This window comes from Gnatocerus cornutus, chromosome 10 (assembly GCF_029298725.1).
Source record: "Gnatocerus cornutus isolate USDA-ARS CGAHR chromosome 10, icGnaCorn1.1, whole genome shotgun sequence".
Classification (NCBI taxonomy): Eukaryota; Metazoa; Arthropoda; class Insecta; order Coleoptera; family Tenebrionidae; genus Gnatocerus; species Gnatocerus cornutus.
The window spans coordinates 1,972,391-1,991,058 of NC_142242.1; the positions used below are offsets into that span (position 1 = coordinate 1,972,391).

The 18,668-nt window shown below is 33.6% G+C and overlaps 2 protein-coding genes across 7 annotated transcripts in view; both read right to left on the reverse strand.

The window, feature by feature from the left end:
- The window catches only part of Mef2 (myocyte enhancer factor 2), a 28,983-nt gene extending 16,623 nt beyond the window's left edge, over window positions 1-12,360 (reverse strand). For 4 of the 6 annotated variants that reach the window (XM_088047835.1, XM_088047839.1, XM_088047838.1 and 1 more), the window contains exons 1-2: window positions 12,270-12,360; window positions 10,269-10,310 (exon numbers count right to left, since the gene is read on the reverse strand). The gene's annotated coding sequence lies outside the window, so the exon portion shown is untranslated. Of the gene's footprint in view, window positions 1-10,268; window positions 10,311-12,063; window positions 12,154-12,269 lie in introns of those variants that run through there. The other 2 variants (XM_088047837.1, XM_088047834.1) reach the window with 1 other exon arrangement.
- Window positions 12,361-14,720: 2,360 nt separating this feature from the next.
- Window positions 14,721-18,237, reverse strand: LOC148167065 (peptidylglycine alpha-hydroxylating monooxygenase-like). The gene is made up of 10 exons (XM_088047840.1): window positions 18,041-18,237; window positions 16,557-16,614; window positions 16,423-16,510; window positions 16,302-16,377; window positions 16,128-16,254; window positions 16,035-16,083; window positions 15,839-15,984; window positions 15,649-15,791; window positions 15,548-15,600; window positions 14,721-15,495 (listed from the first exon to the last, which is right to left on the reverse strand). Exons 1-10 carry the CDS (start codon window positions 18,155-18,157, stop codon window positions 15,324-15,326), a joined length of 1,029 nt encoding a protein of 342 aa, XP_087903966.1. The 5' UTR covers window positions 18,158-18,237; the 3' UTR covers window positions 14,721-15,323.
- Between the last annotated feature and the right edge of the window lie 431 nt (window positions 18,238-18,668).

The window sequence follows — 18,668 nt, forward strand, 5'->3', positions numbered from 1 at the left end:
CAAATTTTAAAGGAGAAAGAGACGTCAAACTCGATAGAATATTAGTAATCAATATTATTCTCGTGAAATAGCGTTATCTACTCCCTTCACGACGTTTCATGAACTTATTTTTACGATAAATTCCAAATTTGATGGAGAATTACATGTAAACACAATAAGGCCATTGCATTATCGTCTAAAGAATATTTAAGATTAAAACATTAGGTCATAGTTAAGACCTTGCCTACATTTTTAAACTTTAATAACATGTGGCGCCCCCAAAATTAAAATTTTGGTTTTCGTAGAAATTATACCACATTCAGCTGCGTCAAAAACTGTCGGACTGATAGCGATGCAAATACAGTTTTGACTCGTTAAAATTTTGGAAATGTAGACGGATACCAAAAAATATCTTGTAACGAAATTATTAGAATTGAAATATTTAGTTGATATGCATGATAACTAATGACCAGGGAATTGTTTTAAAACTCTCCTGGGAGTTCAGAAAGTGCTTTCATAAATAAATCGAAGCATAATTTACATCTATAAAAACACTAAAGGAACAATAATAGACGCGACGTCCAGAAATACTTCTATTGGCGCTAAAATTACAATTCTATCTCTATTAATAAAAAAATTTAACCTAATCGTTAAGATCAGCATTGTCCCATCTATAATACTTCATCAAGCGATAACAATAGATAAAAACGTAAGTTATCCTATCATAAATCGACAGGTACTGATATCCAGATAGATTCGGGTTTTGTTAAAATTATTATTAGCTCATAAAGTGAAGTTTTTGGTGCATCACTTTCTAATTTCAACCCTTAAAGTTTAGCGAGGAAAACAAGCATTTCATTAAGTACACTGTTCCACGCAAAGATAAACACAAGTTCCACTTATCGAAGTAAACTCATAATTCTGAATTACGTTTAACACCAAAAATGAAAACGTGTGTGAAATCAGATTGTTTTCATTTCAAGTACGCTAATGTTAAATTTGGACGAAATCAATAAAAGTAACGCGGGGTGAAGTTAAAAATACATTTTTGTGGAAAAAATATCCACTTTTTGTTAATCCGGAGTAATACTCTGGTTTTGATATGAAATCTCGTAATTAGCTGTCAAACTTAAAATCGTCAAATTAATCAATTGTTTTTAACCTTTTCCACAACAAGTTTTTCAAGTGCAACGAAACAAGTGCTCTACACTTTCCGTGACTGAAGTGTACATTTTATTTAGCTCGTTATCACCATCAAAGCGGAATTTTTAAGCTACAAATAGCAACAACGGTAACAATTAACTGCTGCAAGTAACAATTTTTCTTCGCAGCGTTTTATTTTTAGAAAAGTGTTTAAATATTTCTATTATTTTTTCCCTGCAACATGTGTTGCATGTTTAAACCGAACCTGCCATTACCTTGATTGCCATAAACAATTTTTGTATAAATATTTACTTTTTCATTAAGACCATTGGTGCTAAATTATAATTATGCAAAAAAGTCGCGCGGATTACTTTACATTACTTTTAATGACAGTATTTGCAGTATTCGTCAACGAATTGACGTACATTCGCATTAATTCATACATGAAAATGAAAACGTAGTGAAGCTTTTCTTTCGAGAAAATTCGTTTACGTTTCGCTAAATCATTTCTTAAATTTTAAAACGGAAAATAAGGCGCAGACACTTCAAAGCGAGTGTTAATACTTTACGTGGGTGTTCAACATTTTAAAGCTTTCAAGTGAACGGACAAAACCATACAACGTTTTTCATGAGAAAATTCAAACGGAAAACTGTCGGCCCACTCATAACTGAATTAATCGAAAATAAGACTTTCACTAATTTGTCGAATTCAATTACACGGATGACATGGTTTGAATCCAAAAATACGGTTTTTCGAAAGAAAGTCCTCCAGTTCATCACAATCTGCCATCACCTGTATTCTTGGCGTCGATATATCTTATACAAACTATAAACATAAAATTACAGCTTAACCCAGTACAGTCCAGAAACTTAGATCGTGCCAAAAGCAATATGGAAAAGCTATAAATAACCCCAGCTAATGAAGGAAAAATGAGAAGGAGAATTATATGGAATCATTAGGAGCGTCTGCACGATTGAACTGTGAAAATTTTCAAAAACACTTTAAAAAATTCCAAAGCTCGAAAAAATAATTAACGCTATCACGCCACGGAATTTTCATGTTATACATAAATTTCACGCTCGTAAATGCGTGTACGTCTCATTAGTTTACAAACTATAGGGTGTGTGACGTCAACACGGCGCCATTTTATAAAATGGAGGTCGATTAGTATCATGAAAAAAATGTGAGTGAGTTTCCTGTTTATTTATTAATTAGTACAAATGAAATCACAAACATATTAAAAATGAATAAAACGAGGCAGGTCTTTGTAAAAAAAATGTCATGTAAAATTAGAAATTGACCTAAAGTTCCAGTATTGCGTGGGTTGTGTTTAATAGTCCAGTACCTTCTCTTATTTCCTGGTCAGTAATCCATAACGAATCGACCAGGTTTATATAAAATGCTTTCATTCAGTGAGCAGAAAATTGCTACAAACAGAAAATCTAAAAAGTTCTTCCGGAGATAAAAAACTGGTATTGGAAAAAAACCGAAAAATAATTAAGAGATTATTGGAAAAGAAAAACTCCCAGGTGGGAGTGTAGTGGCTGTAACAAAATAAAATCAAATCGAACAGGAAGAAAGCAAACCAAATGTTCAATAAATTTGTTCTCGGGAATAATCTTGTTTATTTATTAATAAAGTGGAAGTGAAAAGGAAGAAAGACATGGTAACGCCATGATCGTCATGCCAACGACAATCTCGGCCATGACCAGAGCCATCGTCGGTACGCAACTGCAATCAATAGGTAGCGGAGTGACGCACATAGAGGGCGGCGTCCTCCACCCCCTCGCGAAGGACACGTGGGGGCGCACGTGTTCTCCGCCCCCGGAAACCCATTCACACACTCAGAGATGCGAACCGATAACTTTCAATTAACCATTAGCTAAAGACATTTTAAATTTGAACCGGCTCACCATTTTCAACCTGATCCTCTTGTGATGACGTAAAAAATGAAACCTTCTGTAAAATAACACGCTGCCTAACTATACTTATTAGAACTCTACTGATAACACACTGAAAGAAAAGCTATTTTTATTTATAAAGCTCAATGCCTCGAAGGAACTTAATGAAAAATTATATTGTAACCCAAATCGGCATCGAAATTTGTTACTTCTTTCTTTGGCGACTAGATACTTAGCGAACTTTAATAAGAGCGCATGACTAATCTGCAGCGTGCTTTGCCAACTGCAGGAGTCTTGTTTCTTCGGAAAACAGTCTTGACACAAGTAGCGGTCGCAAAAACTTAATTACGGTACTAATTAATTTTGGTCTTTGGGAAATACTTGCCAATTGAATTTAATACCAAAACGACCACACATGTAACAGATTTTCCAATATTTGACATTTATGTGATAACAAACAAGTATATAGAAATTGCGAATGTCATATTTGTGTGGTTCAAGTGAAGCGAAAAATTTGTTTTTACCGTCAGAAACAAATGTACAAAATGTCTTTAAAAATAGCCCAGAATTAACTGTGATTGACAGTGCTATGCAACATCATTCATTAATATCATTCATGTTCTCGTATCGTTAATTCAAGAATTCATTGATAATTTTCTTAGGATAATTTGATTCGGCTGTAGTGGTCAAAGCTTCATTATGAACTAATTCACGAAAAAATGATATGAAAGATGAGACGTTCTAATTTTAAGTAAAATCAGAAACGATAATCAAATTTTTCGTCTTCAATTATATTATCGCGTCTTTTTTATCTTTGGCGTGACGTTAGTTTTGTAGTGAAAAAAAGCGCATAAATTTTCCTCTGTTCCAATATTTAAGAACCAAATCGAATAACACCTTAATCGTTAACTTTCTTTTCAAGGGCACACTTCCCAGATCAATAGCTAATTCGGAACGTTGAACTTAACTCTAGAAAAATTGAATGTAATGTACGCATTTTCCTGTTTTTTTCCTCGAATTGCCGACGTCATTAATTGTGCTATCTAATGAGTTTTTTCTGCCGTTTGTTTTCAAAACGACAACATGCCTGACCAAGGACAACCAAGTTTCGGTTTGTAATGGTGTTAAAGTTTACCACAGACTTTGAAATTGACGTTGAAGGTACAAAAAAAATGTTGCGCTTGCAGTAAAGTAATGGAAAACAGATTCTGATCGCTTTAGACTAGAAAGAAATAATTTAGGAACTGACGCGTTTTGAATCCATAGAGAATATTATACATTTCGATCCACATCAAATCGTCATGAATTCGTGGCCACACACTTTAACCATTATGGCAACAAGCTTAGCATATCGACAGCTATTACTAATGCAAACATCTCGATGTTACGCCACTGGTATAATTAACCCTGTGAATTATTAGTCCGAAATTATGGTAATCAATATTGGAAATATTTTTTACTACGATTACTACTCCGTGTTTATAGTTTATCCGAATATTAAGCGAGTGTTCCGCTTCGTTCGCTTGTTTTGTCGGCATGTACTGGGCAAAGCCACTTTTACCACCCCATATTTTTTATCATCATCCCCATTTAATGCATCAAATGTCGATGGTCAGCTCCATAAATAGGAGTCAACTTCCATTTTTAAAATCTGCTCTTTGTGCCTCATTATTGAACATGACACCAGTTTTCCAATGAAAATCAAGTGTCTCCATTTAAAAAAAAACTCTTTACTAATGAATATTTTGTTATCATAAAACAGACTCAAATGAACTATATTGTTTACATTAATTGTTTTGACTCCCAATATTTCACTATAATGGTTTTGATCTTGAAAAAATGCCAAACAGGTTCTTTCTCCGAGTCTTTGTATAAATAGATAACCTGATTAAACCGTTTTATTTATTTTTCATTTTCAAATGACGCTCCGCGAGAATATCATTGACATTCAATTAGTTTAATAAGAGAGCGTATCTACGTGACAAGGTTACAACTGTTAAATTTCACATATCTTTAAGGGATTATCAAGGATCTTGAAAAATATTATTTAATAACTGCGACGGTGAATTGATAGTGGCGACAGATAAGCGATAACATGAAAAACTCTTGCACCAATGCAACAGTCAGGGAAAATGTTTTCAACTTTGAACTTTTGACTACGTGACTCGTTTTGAAAATGCGGGCCCCTCCGACTACCACATTGCCAATTTGTGTGAATTGTTAGCAAGTTTTACATATGTAACACCGGAAATTACTATTCTAGTCTGAGTCATTTAAAAGCTGCACTCTTTCCAATGTGACGTAACAACTAAAATATCGAATTTTTGCTGTGTAAGAACAAATTTCCTCACATTTTTGCTTCTGCGATGACATCTTCATCAGCTCCAATAAATCCTCTTGTCAAAATGATAAGCTGGGGGTTATCAATTATGTTATCTCAAATTGAATGAATAAATGATAACACAATCTTACATAACAATAGACAAATATTAAGAAAGAAGAATTCTGGCCAGCAGGTAATTTTTCGTGGTCATGCATTAGCACCATTAACTGAGTTTGCAAACTTCCCCGGAATCGATATTTCCACCCCTGACATATGAAGTTTAAAATTTCGTGAACATAGCAACAATGAATGTCTCCTAACATATTATCTTGACATAATTCAAGTCCGTTCTGTATATTCATTCCTTCAGAAGCGTTTAAAATTATTCATAGAAGTTTCTGGACCAGTTTCGTAATTAAAGAAAAGCGTAAAACGCACTAAAAAACGCGTTTAACCAATAGAGAACTTTGAAACTTGTTATAATAACCTACAATTAAGAGCTTTATGGTAATAAAGTTAGAAAATCGATTATAGAACTCGCCGCATATAATCCTGACGTAGCCGATGTGTTGCTACTTTTTCTAAACAAACAATACGAAAATAAATAATTCCGGTTAAAAAATACAACGAGATTCCCCAAAAATAGACCCGCGTCTTAGAAGTCGGCTATAAATTCACTCATGAATAAATAAAAATGCGGTTCAATTAATTAACTATTAAAATTTTAATATTTTAACACAGTCACGCGATTAATTATTTCATGGGGTTGTACTAACACAGGCAGTTACGTGGCCTATAAACGCAATTTCAGTAAACGAATCAATTCGTACAAAATAGAAGCAGCAGATCTGATTCAATAAAATATTCAACGAGACAAAAACGGTGCAGAACTTGGAAAAGTAGAACACTTTGTTCCGATATAAATTATAACGCACAGCCAAGGCAGAAACCTCCCTTAAAATTAGCCAAATATAAATTTATGAAAGCCTCAACCGGTGAATTTAATGATAAAATTTAACACTCGAGTTCCTTACACATTTCCAGGTGTTAAATACTGGAAAATGGATAAATCTCTGGAAAACGGAAAATTCAAGTGCGTCACTCACAGGTCAAGGCTATAAGTAATACAATGTAATGTAGACGTAATTGACGTCACGTTTTGCAGTATGCAATGAAGAAAAAACAAATTAGCGCAAACTGTTTTAATTTTAATAACACACACTTTACACCTGGACATTTCAATTTCGTCCCGCAATTATTTATGAAAAGTGCACGTATTTCTAGCAGGAAAAGGCAGGTGAAAAGGGACTCAGCTTAAAAATTTTAAATCTGCATCATCTGCCCACTCACGCAAATAAACTTGAATGAAAATTAGTCATGACCATAATGAGTAATCCCGTAAAAAAATAATTAACGTCTTCATTAACAAATTCTTCAATAAAATGAGCGCCCATAAATAGAATATATTCTATGTTACATGTTTATTTATAAAATGACGAAATGCTAAATACAACATTATCGATTCATAAATTGTCAGTTTCTGGCGAGTTATTTTAAAATAGTAACAAATTTCCTAAAAATATACTCCAAACAAATCTGCACATCTTATCGCGGTGCAATTATAAACCGTTGCGAAATTGAAGCAATTTGGAAAACGGCGCTTTTAACACACTATCTAAATTCATTCGAGACCTACCACAAGGAATTTGCTTTATCGGTCTACAATACACAACCATTAATGTAAAATCGTTGCTAAACAAATATTGCTCATACATACCATGACTAGGTACGTGCTTTTCATTTACGTTATTCTAATTAAAATTCTAAAAACCAGTGCGTTTCTTGCATGACTTACTCTACAAAACTCCTTATTAAAAAAGATGAAAAATCATGCCACCGAACGAAGACGTTATTTTATCTGATAAGAAACGATTAGATTGATATTTTTACAACTACAAACACATGAGTTTCATACATGCCATAAAACAATTAAAAACCTTTTAACTTGGGTCAAAAAACTTTTTTAAATTGTAGATAAGATGAACAATGTTTCCGGCTTCAAAATGTTTTGGCAAAATAGTCAAAGTGAATTTAACAAAATAGACTAGACAAACATACGCAAATGATTACGATATTTAACATACACCCAATTTGCATTTTATTTATTTTATGTAGACAGTCAAACAGCAAATATTTTTTTGACAACAACAAATTTTGAAATAGTAGCGATCCACTAAAGTGATTCTTATTCGCATTTTATGGTGGCAAAATTTGTTCAATACCGATAAAAATTTCATATTCAATAATATATGCACTTAGAATTTACAGGGTAGTGTAATATAAATATTAGACGTTCAGAAAATACAAATCTAACTTAACTGCTGTTCATAAATGAATTAATAGACAATAAAATAAAAAACACTAATAAAAAGTCAGCGGTGTTTATTTTACTAATAAATTAAAAACAATATTAACACGTACATGAAAATTGAAGTAAATTAAATTATCTTTAACGTTGAATTTAAATATTTTATTACATACATTTTGCCACAAAAATTTGTAGCACATTTTGACAATATTTAGCAGTGTAGTAGTAAAAGTCTAAATCAAGATGAAAAATCTAAAATTAAACTCAAATATTGTAAAATAAACAACAATAAAGTAAGAATTTTGCATCAAATATGAAAAATAATTGAAATTCTTTCGACGTCTCAGCGAAACTATGAAGTCAAAAACAAGAAATAAAACGCGAGATATTCGCGAATTTCTAGTAAAACATCTCCCCGCCGCGATTTATTTACTTTTAATAATTGTGAGAGTTCATCAACACGTCATTTCCTACGTGTTACTTCCGGTAACAAACCGAGTTCACTTAACCCATCAAAAGTGGTAGAACTATAAAACAAGGGGTGGTAACCCTCGAAATGTGTAAAATTGCAGTTTTTCGAAGTTTTGTCTTGGAAAGAGAGGGATTATGTCCTCAAGCAGACATCTTATAACCCCACAGTAATGCAAGGCCCCTGTGAAGAAATGCACACATGCCTGCCGTAAATGTCCCCTACTGTCCGTGCCACAGCTGTGTACAACACACGTGGCATGCCACGAGCCAATCCCTCCTCTTTGATGGATCGTGTTACAAGTAAATTATTACAAGTTTGAAGAAAAATTAGATTAAACAAAGAGCAATTAAAATTTAAAGAATATGGAGTGGTCAGAAAGTAAACCACAAGTTGATAATTCAAGAATTTTAATAAAATGCGTTAGAAGAGTGTACAGTGGAGGCCACCTAGTGGCAAAGCATTATAATGTTCGAATTTGGCTGCGCTCCAAATTACTGAAAAAATCAACAACAGAAAAACAAGATTTTGTCTAAATTTAGAGTTCGCGGGTACAGAGGAAAAGTGAAAATTTTCTTCAGTGAGTCATTTTAGAATTAATACAAAGGTGATGATCACAATGCGTTTAATAGCGGATAAGTGACGTCATAAACACTACAAGCTAATAAAAATGTTCATGCAATCTCATCCACTCAAAAACAATTTTACTAGTAAAACAAATTACGTAATTCGATTAATTGGTTGCCTACTTTATCCACATCAAATACACTATTGATTACTAATAATTAAAATCCACTTTTTATGTACACAAGTGATTAATGGCATCATAACAGTGTCTTAGTTCTTGGTGATTTAAAATCGCTACATGAACACAACAATGAGATTTAACTTGACCCTGGCCTTAACATTGAAATTATACTCAGTTTATCAATTGCTTACTTAGTCACAAAACCTATGTATCTATAAAGAACTTCAATTAAAGTTTACACGAACAAACTGGAAATCTTTTCATCTATTTCGATGATAACATATCTCGGCAAATAGTAGTGTTTATTATAATTATTAAATAAATATGCACTTGCGATAAGTGTTAACAAAGGTCTAGTTTCAAACAATTCTAATACTATGATTATGATGATCATGCAAACCAATTTGGAAAACTTTTACACTTTCAAAATTCCGGTAACATTACAAAACCCAGCACGATAATTAACAAGAATGACATAATTAATTTGCATTTTCATCTGCAAAATTACAACACTCGTTTCAAACTAGTAGAAAAAACTTGCTAGGTTAACGTAACGGGAGCTATGCAAACTTGAAACTGACATTTTTTAATTTAGCGACGTGTAATTGACATATCTCTGATTTGTTTATAAAATAAAACGTCTGTTATCGCTGTGACAAGTTGGATCACGAAAATATTAAGATAATGCATACTGGGACTGATAGAAAACGAGATAACTTCAAAAATTGTGATGTTCCAACACAAAAACTTGAATCAAATTTATGGGATTACACACAATCACGTGAATCACGCATTATATCAATATTTAGGGTAATGACTGAATATCTCATTTTTCTAATTGATTCTTAAAGTGACAACGTGCGTGACGATTAGTGAATGGTTGCATTATAAAATCTGCGCGCATTTCTTTATTTGAGCTCGAATGAAGCGAAAAATTGTCTAAATGGGCCTTTATGTGCCTCATCGAACCATGACAGATTCAGATTTACATATTGTCGCAGTTCGATTTAAATAGCGCCAATCATTCTTGTTCGCAAATGCAGTTGAATACTAAACAAAAAAATTTGCAACTTGGAAAAAAATTATTTACAGTCGAAATCCGGTATGACGGGGGAAATAATTAGGTAACCCACATTTCGAATCCCGTAATAGATAAGAATTATTTAAGAACTATCTTCTAAGGCAAGACACTATTATTACTCATGACAAATGCAGGTGCATAACAGAGAAGATCAATATTGAATGTTCGCAGATCAATATCGAGTTGAATGTAGTATGAACCCTTTAGTTCCGGTTAACTTTACAGCTTTAGAGTAAAAAGATCAATAAGACTCACCTTTTCTAAAAAATATATTTCCATTCTTCACATCCAAAGGACCTGAAAAAAAAATTGCAATCATACAAAACTGTCTTGAATGAACTTATAGATACTACAATGTGCACCGCGTTCTAAGTTTAGCATTCATGGAAGTCCTCAAGAAATAATATACTGTAATATGATACTACAAAAAACATTCCATTTATGTGATAACAACCCCCACCGAAGCATTCATTATTTTGCACTGTCCGACTAATGAATGAAAATAAAATTTAGAAAAACGAGGTCAAAAAAATTCATTCTAATATAAAATATCCGATGGCTTCCTCAATTGTACCCTTTCCGGTGTACCCGGAAATATTTTAATTAAAGAATCACAAACATAAAACAGATTTTGCGAAACTATATTCCAGAAGACGAAATTATAAGACAATTATATTTGACTAGCACTCATTAAGTGCAATTAGAAATGGCAAATAATTGTGATTGCAGTATTTATGCGTTTAACAAAACAAAAAGCAATTACCGAAGAACAATAAAAAACACAAAATTATCCAAAGAATTACCTTCAATATTTAATTTCATTTTAGTCCATACCGCTCATCATTTATGAAATTCCAGTTAAATAGTGAGTGATACTAGCCAATTAATTTTCCCTATAAATTAGACTATATTTAATTGAAGTACGGCCACAATTGAACTGATTAATTATATTTCCCTTTTAGCGTCACTTATTTCAGTTATGTTTATATTAATATTGGCAGTATAATAGAAAGGAAATATTTAAATTACAAATTTTCCGAAACAACTTAACTGACTGCTTGTCTTGGCAACTGGATCAACAGAGCTTCAAAATTCAAACTTCCGCTTAAACGGATTTTTCCGCTTCCGATTGTAACTAAACAAAGTAAAGAAGAAATAAAATTTTGGAGTACGGGCCTGTACTGTTTAAAGCGCCCGGTCTATATACGGGGTGGCTCCTAGAAGTATACCTGTGACATGTAAAAAGTTTTATGTAATAGATCCGGTTTCGCAAGTGTTAATTGGTCAGAATGGTTAATAAAATGACAGAAGCAATCTCAAGGTCGTTTGAAAAGGTCCGAAACATTGTGATTACAAGTCAATGATAACATTGTTTTGGGAGGGAAAGTTCATGGTTTGACTTAGACAAAACAAACCCGAGATAATCTTATCAGGACTCGAGTGAAGTTAGCTGTAGATTTTGAAAATACCTGTGGGAAAAGAAAAGTGCAGAATTGCCGGGATTTGGTGTTCAAGGTGAGATTTGAAGAAGTGGCGGGGAAGAGGTAAGTAGGCGGGGCTAATAAATGAGAAGAAATAGAGAATGTTTACAAACAATAAATCAGCATGTGATTGTGAAATATGTCGCGATTGCGCGCCGAAATAACCACGTGGTGTATGTATGCGGTCACCAAATTATGCAAGAGGCCAAAGTTTGACAGGTAAAGAAAAAGGTGAAAGGTGAAAAAGAGACGCCGCTGGTCCTGCAACCAACTTCACGTTACAGGGGGAGAAACTGACTCCATCTGGCGCCTCCGCGTCACATCTCAAGATGTCATAAAATTATTGTATACTAATTATTGTTTATCGGCCTCCGAGAGCTGGAAGGGTTCTTTTATTTGGTTTTTTACATGACGCCGTTCGACTGCCACAACCTGTTTCTTGGTGGATATTTGCGAAAGAACGCGTATTATGATCAACGGTTGATGTGATTTTGGCGGGTATTTTGAAAAAAAAAATTACTGATTCTGGCGCGCACAGGTCACGGGAAGCATAGAGATGGTTGGTTTACCATTTCGGCGTTGCTGTGTTACATTTGAACAGTTGACCTCTACTGGCCTTTTGCAGTCTTTGCGTAGAGACCTTCAATGTCAACACAAATACGCCGGTGAAGGCCACTTAGCACGTTACTGGAATATCGTAGGAGGATTTCTATGCACCAGAACTCTTCGCAGCTAAAGCGCACACACAGATCATGATCAAATATGCGAAACTTACGCCAAATCGAGCGTTGTACACTTCAAATTGATCACAGAACATGAGACAGTTCGCAGAGCCACTTGCGCGGATACATGACACTACTAGCCAAGTTACAAGTGCACTGCCCCCCCCGCTTCGTTGATAGCGCCCCTCCGGCACCAACTCTGACGTCAGCCACTATCGATTCGAGAGAGAACAGCAATGGCGTTGATCGTTGGATTGGCGACAACTACACAAGTCATCAACATCCACGAGATTCTCTAAGACCTCGACGCCTGCAACTACGAAGACACGCTAGAAAATACCACCGCCATGTCCAACATACGACGGCCGCAACACTTCCCGATGATGTCATTATGACATCACATTTAACTCGCCGCAAGCAAATTGAAGACCTTGATTCTGTTCGAGACCTTTTAGATGTCGCGAATATAATGCACCAAACAAACGACTTCTAACTTACAAATACGCGCTTCAGTTACCATAAATCATCACTTCTTCATATTTTTATTACAGCAAAAACAACGTGACCCAACTCAACAAGTGTTCGAAATTTAAATTGAAACACCACGACATGTGTTTTACTTTAGACAACTCTATATACAGCAGGATATACATAGTTTACATATATTTATTTTTCTCTGTACAAATATACAATTTAGAAGTAATATAACTAGTCTTAGATATTTATCAGTACATTGCCTTGAAATTTTTACCATCATATGGAACATCCACCTTAAGAACTCAATTTCCAACCAATTATACATACATACATATGCAAACAGGATTTGGAATTGTCCAAAATTTGGACAACACAAAATTGGACGACTGAAATATTGTAGAATCGTTATTTTCGTACCCAATACCCACAACTAAAACCAATCAATACTCATTAATATTACAGTTACACCCATATTTTCGTCGGTAGTACCAAGTACAAAAATAACGAGTTTTTTGTACTATGTAGTTAAAACTATATTTTGTGTTTCACGACTAAACACTTCTTGCTGACTAAAATATGATCCTCGCAATAGAAGAATGAGTTTTCCTGAAGCTATAATATTTTGAGTTTTAAAATTGACAGAACGCATAGGCGTCACCATGATTGTTTAACACTATATACCCCTTGCATTCGACGCCTATGCAGTGTTGGAACCGCACCCAATCATGGAGAGAAAAAAAACAACTGTACTGTTAAAAAATCATTTCTGAAATATTCATACACAACTGGAATTTACGCGTCTATCGTTAAAACAAAACTTTGTGAAAGTTTTTTGTAGTTTTGAGCCCACGTAGTAATGTCCTAAAAGTCAGCCACATCTTTTTTAACTACAGGCCAGCATTGTACTCAGAATGATATAACAAATTTGAAATGATGTTCCAATTTATTATTTTATCCCCAGAAAAATCGAAAAGTAGCAAACACTATGTTTAAAATTACAGTTCTCAAGTAAAATATTGGCTACACTCTTATCTATGAGGTAGTTTTGGCCGTCAGATTACGAATTTTTCAATAAAATGTTTCAACATCAAATAAAAAATTCCCAAAACGCCGTTTTTGCTCGTCAACTTTACCCAGTTATATAAACATAAAACCCAATTTCTGCTAATATTTTATGAATAACACATAATTAACACTTTTTTCACACTCAAAATTTTACAGGCTCATTACACGCAGTAATAGCCTTGGATTTATATATTTTTATATAAAACCTACAATAACATTATACCTATTTCGAGTTTCCACGTTAATTGAATTACAAGCTCAGTTATCCTAATAAATAACGATTTTCTCTAAATTTGAGTTCTTCACTTTAGCACGTGTGTAAATACACCTGTCGTCACACTGTTATGAGATAAACTTCATAAAAGTGTAAATCCGCTTGCACCTCCCCAGAAAAAAAAACAACGAACAAAACAATCTACTTACTTATCAATAGTAATTTAGTTCTCTAACTATATCTCATATCATAGCCATTTTTTTTCTTGAGAACTAGAATTTTCAAACAAATATTTCAGAAACAATATACTCTACATAAGAAAAGAACATCAACACACTCATTAAATACATTATAGATATTCATAAAATTTCAACCGATTCAACGAGAATAAACTAGGAAGTCTCAACATACTGTAAACTATTTTCAACAGTGCAACTAATAAACCTGTATAGTCTCCGTTATTTTCAATCAGTCTAAAAACTGGAATGCATGTTTCAGTCACAGGCCATAAACATATAATTTGTAGATGTCATAGCAACTTGAAGTTCACGAAACATTTAGACTTTTCGTGAAACCAGTAGTTAGGACACATACATCGTTTATTTAAAGTGCAAGGCACTGATGAGTATCAATTTATTTTGTTCTGTAGTAACTAAAATTTGACAGATCAAAAATAAAGGAGATACGTGTATAACATAAAAATAGACATACAATTTAACACTAGGTTTGGTTTTAATTAAAGCAGGAATCAACAATGCTCGTGTAATTATTATATAAAAATTTACATAATTCAAGAAGTCAGTCCCATGTAACCTTACAGATACAGTTGCTAGTTGGTTATATACGTCACATGTATACATATTTATGAAATTCTAAGATGTATAGTTTTCTACTAGGTCACATGATTGTAGTACAGTGCATTAAACTTGAATATATGTTAAAAAAGTTAAAGTTTTCTTACAGTGGCAAAAAATGTAAACTACTGGAAAGACAGAGCCGCCACACACGAAAAGTTCAACTCTATAAAAAGATAATTAACTACGGTGCAATAAAAAAAATTGTGCATTTTTGTGCAATTTTTGGAATGTAGAATTATACCTATCTACTTTATACGTTGGCGCATTTTAAATTACGTCATGCCATAAATTAATGTAAAGAAATAAAAAATAAATTAAGTACAAAAGTGGAATTGACTACAATTACCTAACCATCATATGTCTAATTTTGAGATATGCTATTTCCATGCCCTCAGATCTATGAGATTTTTGATACTTTACATGGGGGGAAATCATAAAAACCTTACAAAAATATGCGATACATAATTCGATATTTACGTTTCACTTTGGTCGATTTAAATTAAGTTGGATGCCTCGTCTTCTGGAATGTTGTTCAAATTGTTTTCTTCGTTACGCCAATAAAAGTACGGTGGTCCTTCAGATATGCAATATTTCATGTCAAGGGGAGTACCCTCTTCTACGTAGTACATAATGTAGAAGTTACACATTTCGTTCTCATGCTTGGGACTAAAAAATTTAGTGTTTTAGAAAAACAAAACCACGCAAAACTCAAACTTACCCGACAATAGTGTAATCTGTTTTATTCGTACTGTCCATTGTGCAACGGGCCGCCTAGAACATTATTGTACAAAAAACGAAACAAAACTGTTGAAATATTACCAGTCGGTCTCCATACCGAATTGGATTATTGTTGAAAATGGGATAAAACATTTGTGCGGTGTAAGGATTGCGTTTTCCTAGAAGTGACCAGTGATCCATTCCGAATTTGTCTCTACTGACGCTATACCCGGATACGACTTTCCCTAAATTAAAAAAAATGAAGAACTGATTTTTAGGGCTGCGTACCCACCTAGTTCGTGGGTGTGAGTTCTATAAGCAAATGGATAAATAGTTTTCTTTTCACGAACCTGACATAAAGTTTCCATGTGGGTTACGGAATGTGGAGGAATGGTACCACCAGTACCCAAAAGCAAGACTCCAGCGAGTTTACTTTGTCTAAAAAAAACATTTAGAATCTAATGAGAAAGTAATAGTGTGATACTAACGGGACTTCGGTGTATATCAAATGCAAGCCGGAGTTGTCTCTTTCATCCTCTAAAAAAAAGAATTGATTTTTGTACTTCCGACTTCGTTTTTACCTTTAAATTTCTTAGAATAATGAATCTGAAGAACCAAATACTGAATCTGCGTTCCTTTGCCCACTTGGAACCCGACATTCTCCGGTAGTTCCAAAGGCTTAGCATTTAGAGCCCACGCATAAATCACCTTGAAAAATAAAAAAATATAGACATATAACAAAGGAGGAAACCTACATTCGAGCCATCAGCACAAGGATTTGCTTTTTTCAGCCTTGGATTCGAACCCGAGCTTGCCATTTCACCACAATCCCTACAAAGAACCTTTAAAACCATTCAAAATAATTTTTGAAAATACCAGAATGCGTCGGTGGTCCCTGGTTTTGAACATCCAAAAACAATCATGTGATGCACCACGTCCATCGTAGCAGTGGGCTCAAATCCGACTGAAAATTTTCTGTGAAAATAAATTCAAACACTTGTGGGGCTCACCTATGTAGAAGCTTTTATCAGGGACCACCCGTACGGGCGTGCAGAAATATGACTCTTCCTGTAAAAAAATGTTTAAAAGATCAAAAGATCAAAAGCGCGGATATTAAACTGCTCCATTGAACTGCACTTGTAAGCTGTTCTTTGAAATGGCCTGACATTCAGAAAATACTTAAACTAGTACTTCTATTTTTCGTGGTGTTTGTTTATCGCCTCATATCTTTTATTGCACGTATCTTTTTCTTATAAAATCTGCCGCGAGCTCGTGGTTTATTGCTTAGAGCCACCGCAATGACGCAGAGATCCCGAGTGAAATTTCCTTCTTTGATCTTTAAAATGTCTTGCATGTAGCTTGTATACCCGTATTTAAATTGGGTTATCCCTTAAAAATTATGCAAAGTGTAAGCTAAACACGTCGATGTAACGGTTTCTAGTGTTATGGTAAAAAGATTAAAAAATAACAATGTTAGGCAATTTGAGCGTCATATAAAAAGAAAAATCACAACTTTCATTATATAACTATAAAAAATTTCAAAGGAATTACCATTTTCGATTACCCACATTACTTCGACCTAGGCTTGGTGAATAAAAGAGTCAATTACCATAAATGTCACTTCCGTTGTTGCAACGATTTAGGAGAAACAATTTTTATGTTTTGTCCATTTAAGTGTGTTTTATAGGTGTTTTGAAAATTATGCTCATTTTCTTTGACACGTTGCTAGACGACCGTGGCCAATCACAACTCATTTGATAAATGAACAATTACTGAATTAATATATTTCGGTGATATGGAGCACGGAAAATGAATATTAGATTTGGATCAAGGACTGGCGGATTCATCAACTTGTCAAATTCTAAGGGTGCGATATTTTTATCGCAGTATTACAATAGAATCAATAAAAAATATTGTTTTTGATTGCATGATAAATACGATATATTTGCAATTTTGTCAAGATATGTATATAGTTTTCAAAAAACCCCGAGCAAGTTTTTTAAATTTCGTAAATGGTCTACTATAAATTTGCCTGTCTTGTTCTGATTATTTGATGTCCCTAAAGATCAAATATTCCTTTAGAGGCCTTATAATTACAGGCTATAAATAAATCCGCTGCAATAACTCCTGGGAAAAACGTGTTTTTGTGGTGGCTCCATATGCTTGAAAATTTAATACGTTTATGTCCCACAAAAGACCTAACATTGCAATCCTTCTATTTTACCCGAAATCTTGTATTATGCAAGAAAGGTAAACATTAATAAAACACGAGGGGCCCGAGGAAATTTTACCATATTGGATGTAAAAATAAAGATCTAATTGAAGAAACAAATAGAAAAATTAGTTTAAATCAACAAAGTTTCCTAAACATTTTAAAGCTGTATAAATGGAGATTTAATATTCCCGCAATTTTCGGCTAAAGGAATAGATATTTTCATGATTAATCGAGTAGGCAACCCCACTAACAACCAAGAATCAGTAAAGTGTCACTTACCCTGTCAGGATAAACATTGGGCATAAGTAGAGGGAATTTTTTCACTTCTAAAGAACATGTTATGTTAATCAAAATAGAAACTGCAAACACCACACACAGCATATGTCTTGCTCCCATGCTTCTAGCAATCGATCTAAATTACAATTCGCATTTTGTGCTGCTAGGTTCTGTAACCAACTGAACAGATATGACGTCAAAGAGTGGGCGGGAATTTCAATTTAATCATTAAATAACATATGGCACTATTTGTATTCAGATTTCATAAGAGCTTCCACTTTATCAAATCCAAATAATATTACAATAACAAGTCGGTTTATCGAAATGCAGAGTGGATTGCTAAAAATACAATCAAGCTAAATTCAGGTACATAAAATTGTATTTTGGGCTGCCTATACGTCAACCAACAATTTCATTTTTTTCATTAATATTACTAATAAAATAAGTAAATGAATAAAACTAACAGAAAAAAAAGATCAAACATAACAATAAATCTGAAAAGACGCAAAAAAAAATGTGCAAATTTTATACCAATTGGCACAATATCTTATGTTATAAGTTTATAAGTTCGTAACCCAATGTTTAAATACTTTAGTCCTTTAAAACCGTACAATTTCTGGTCAAAAAATAA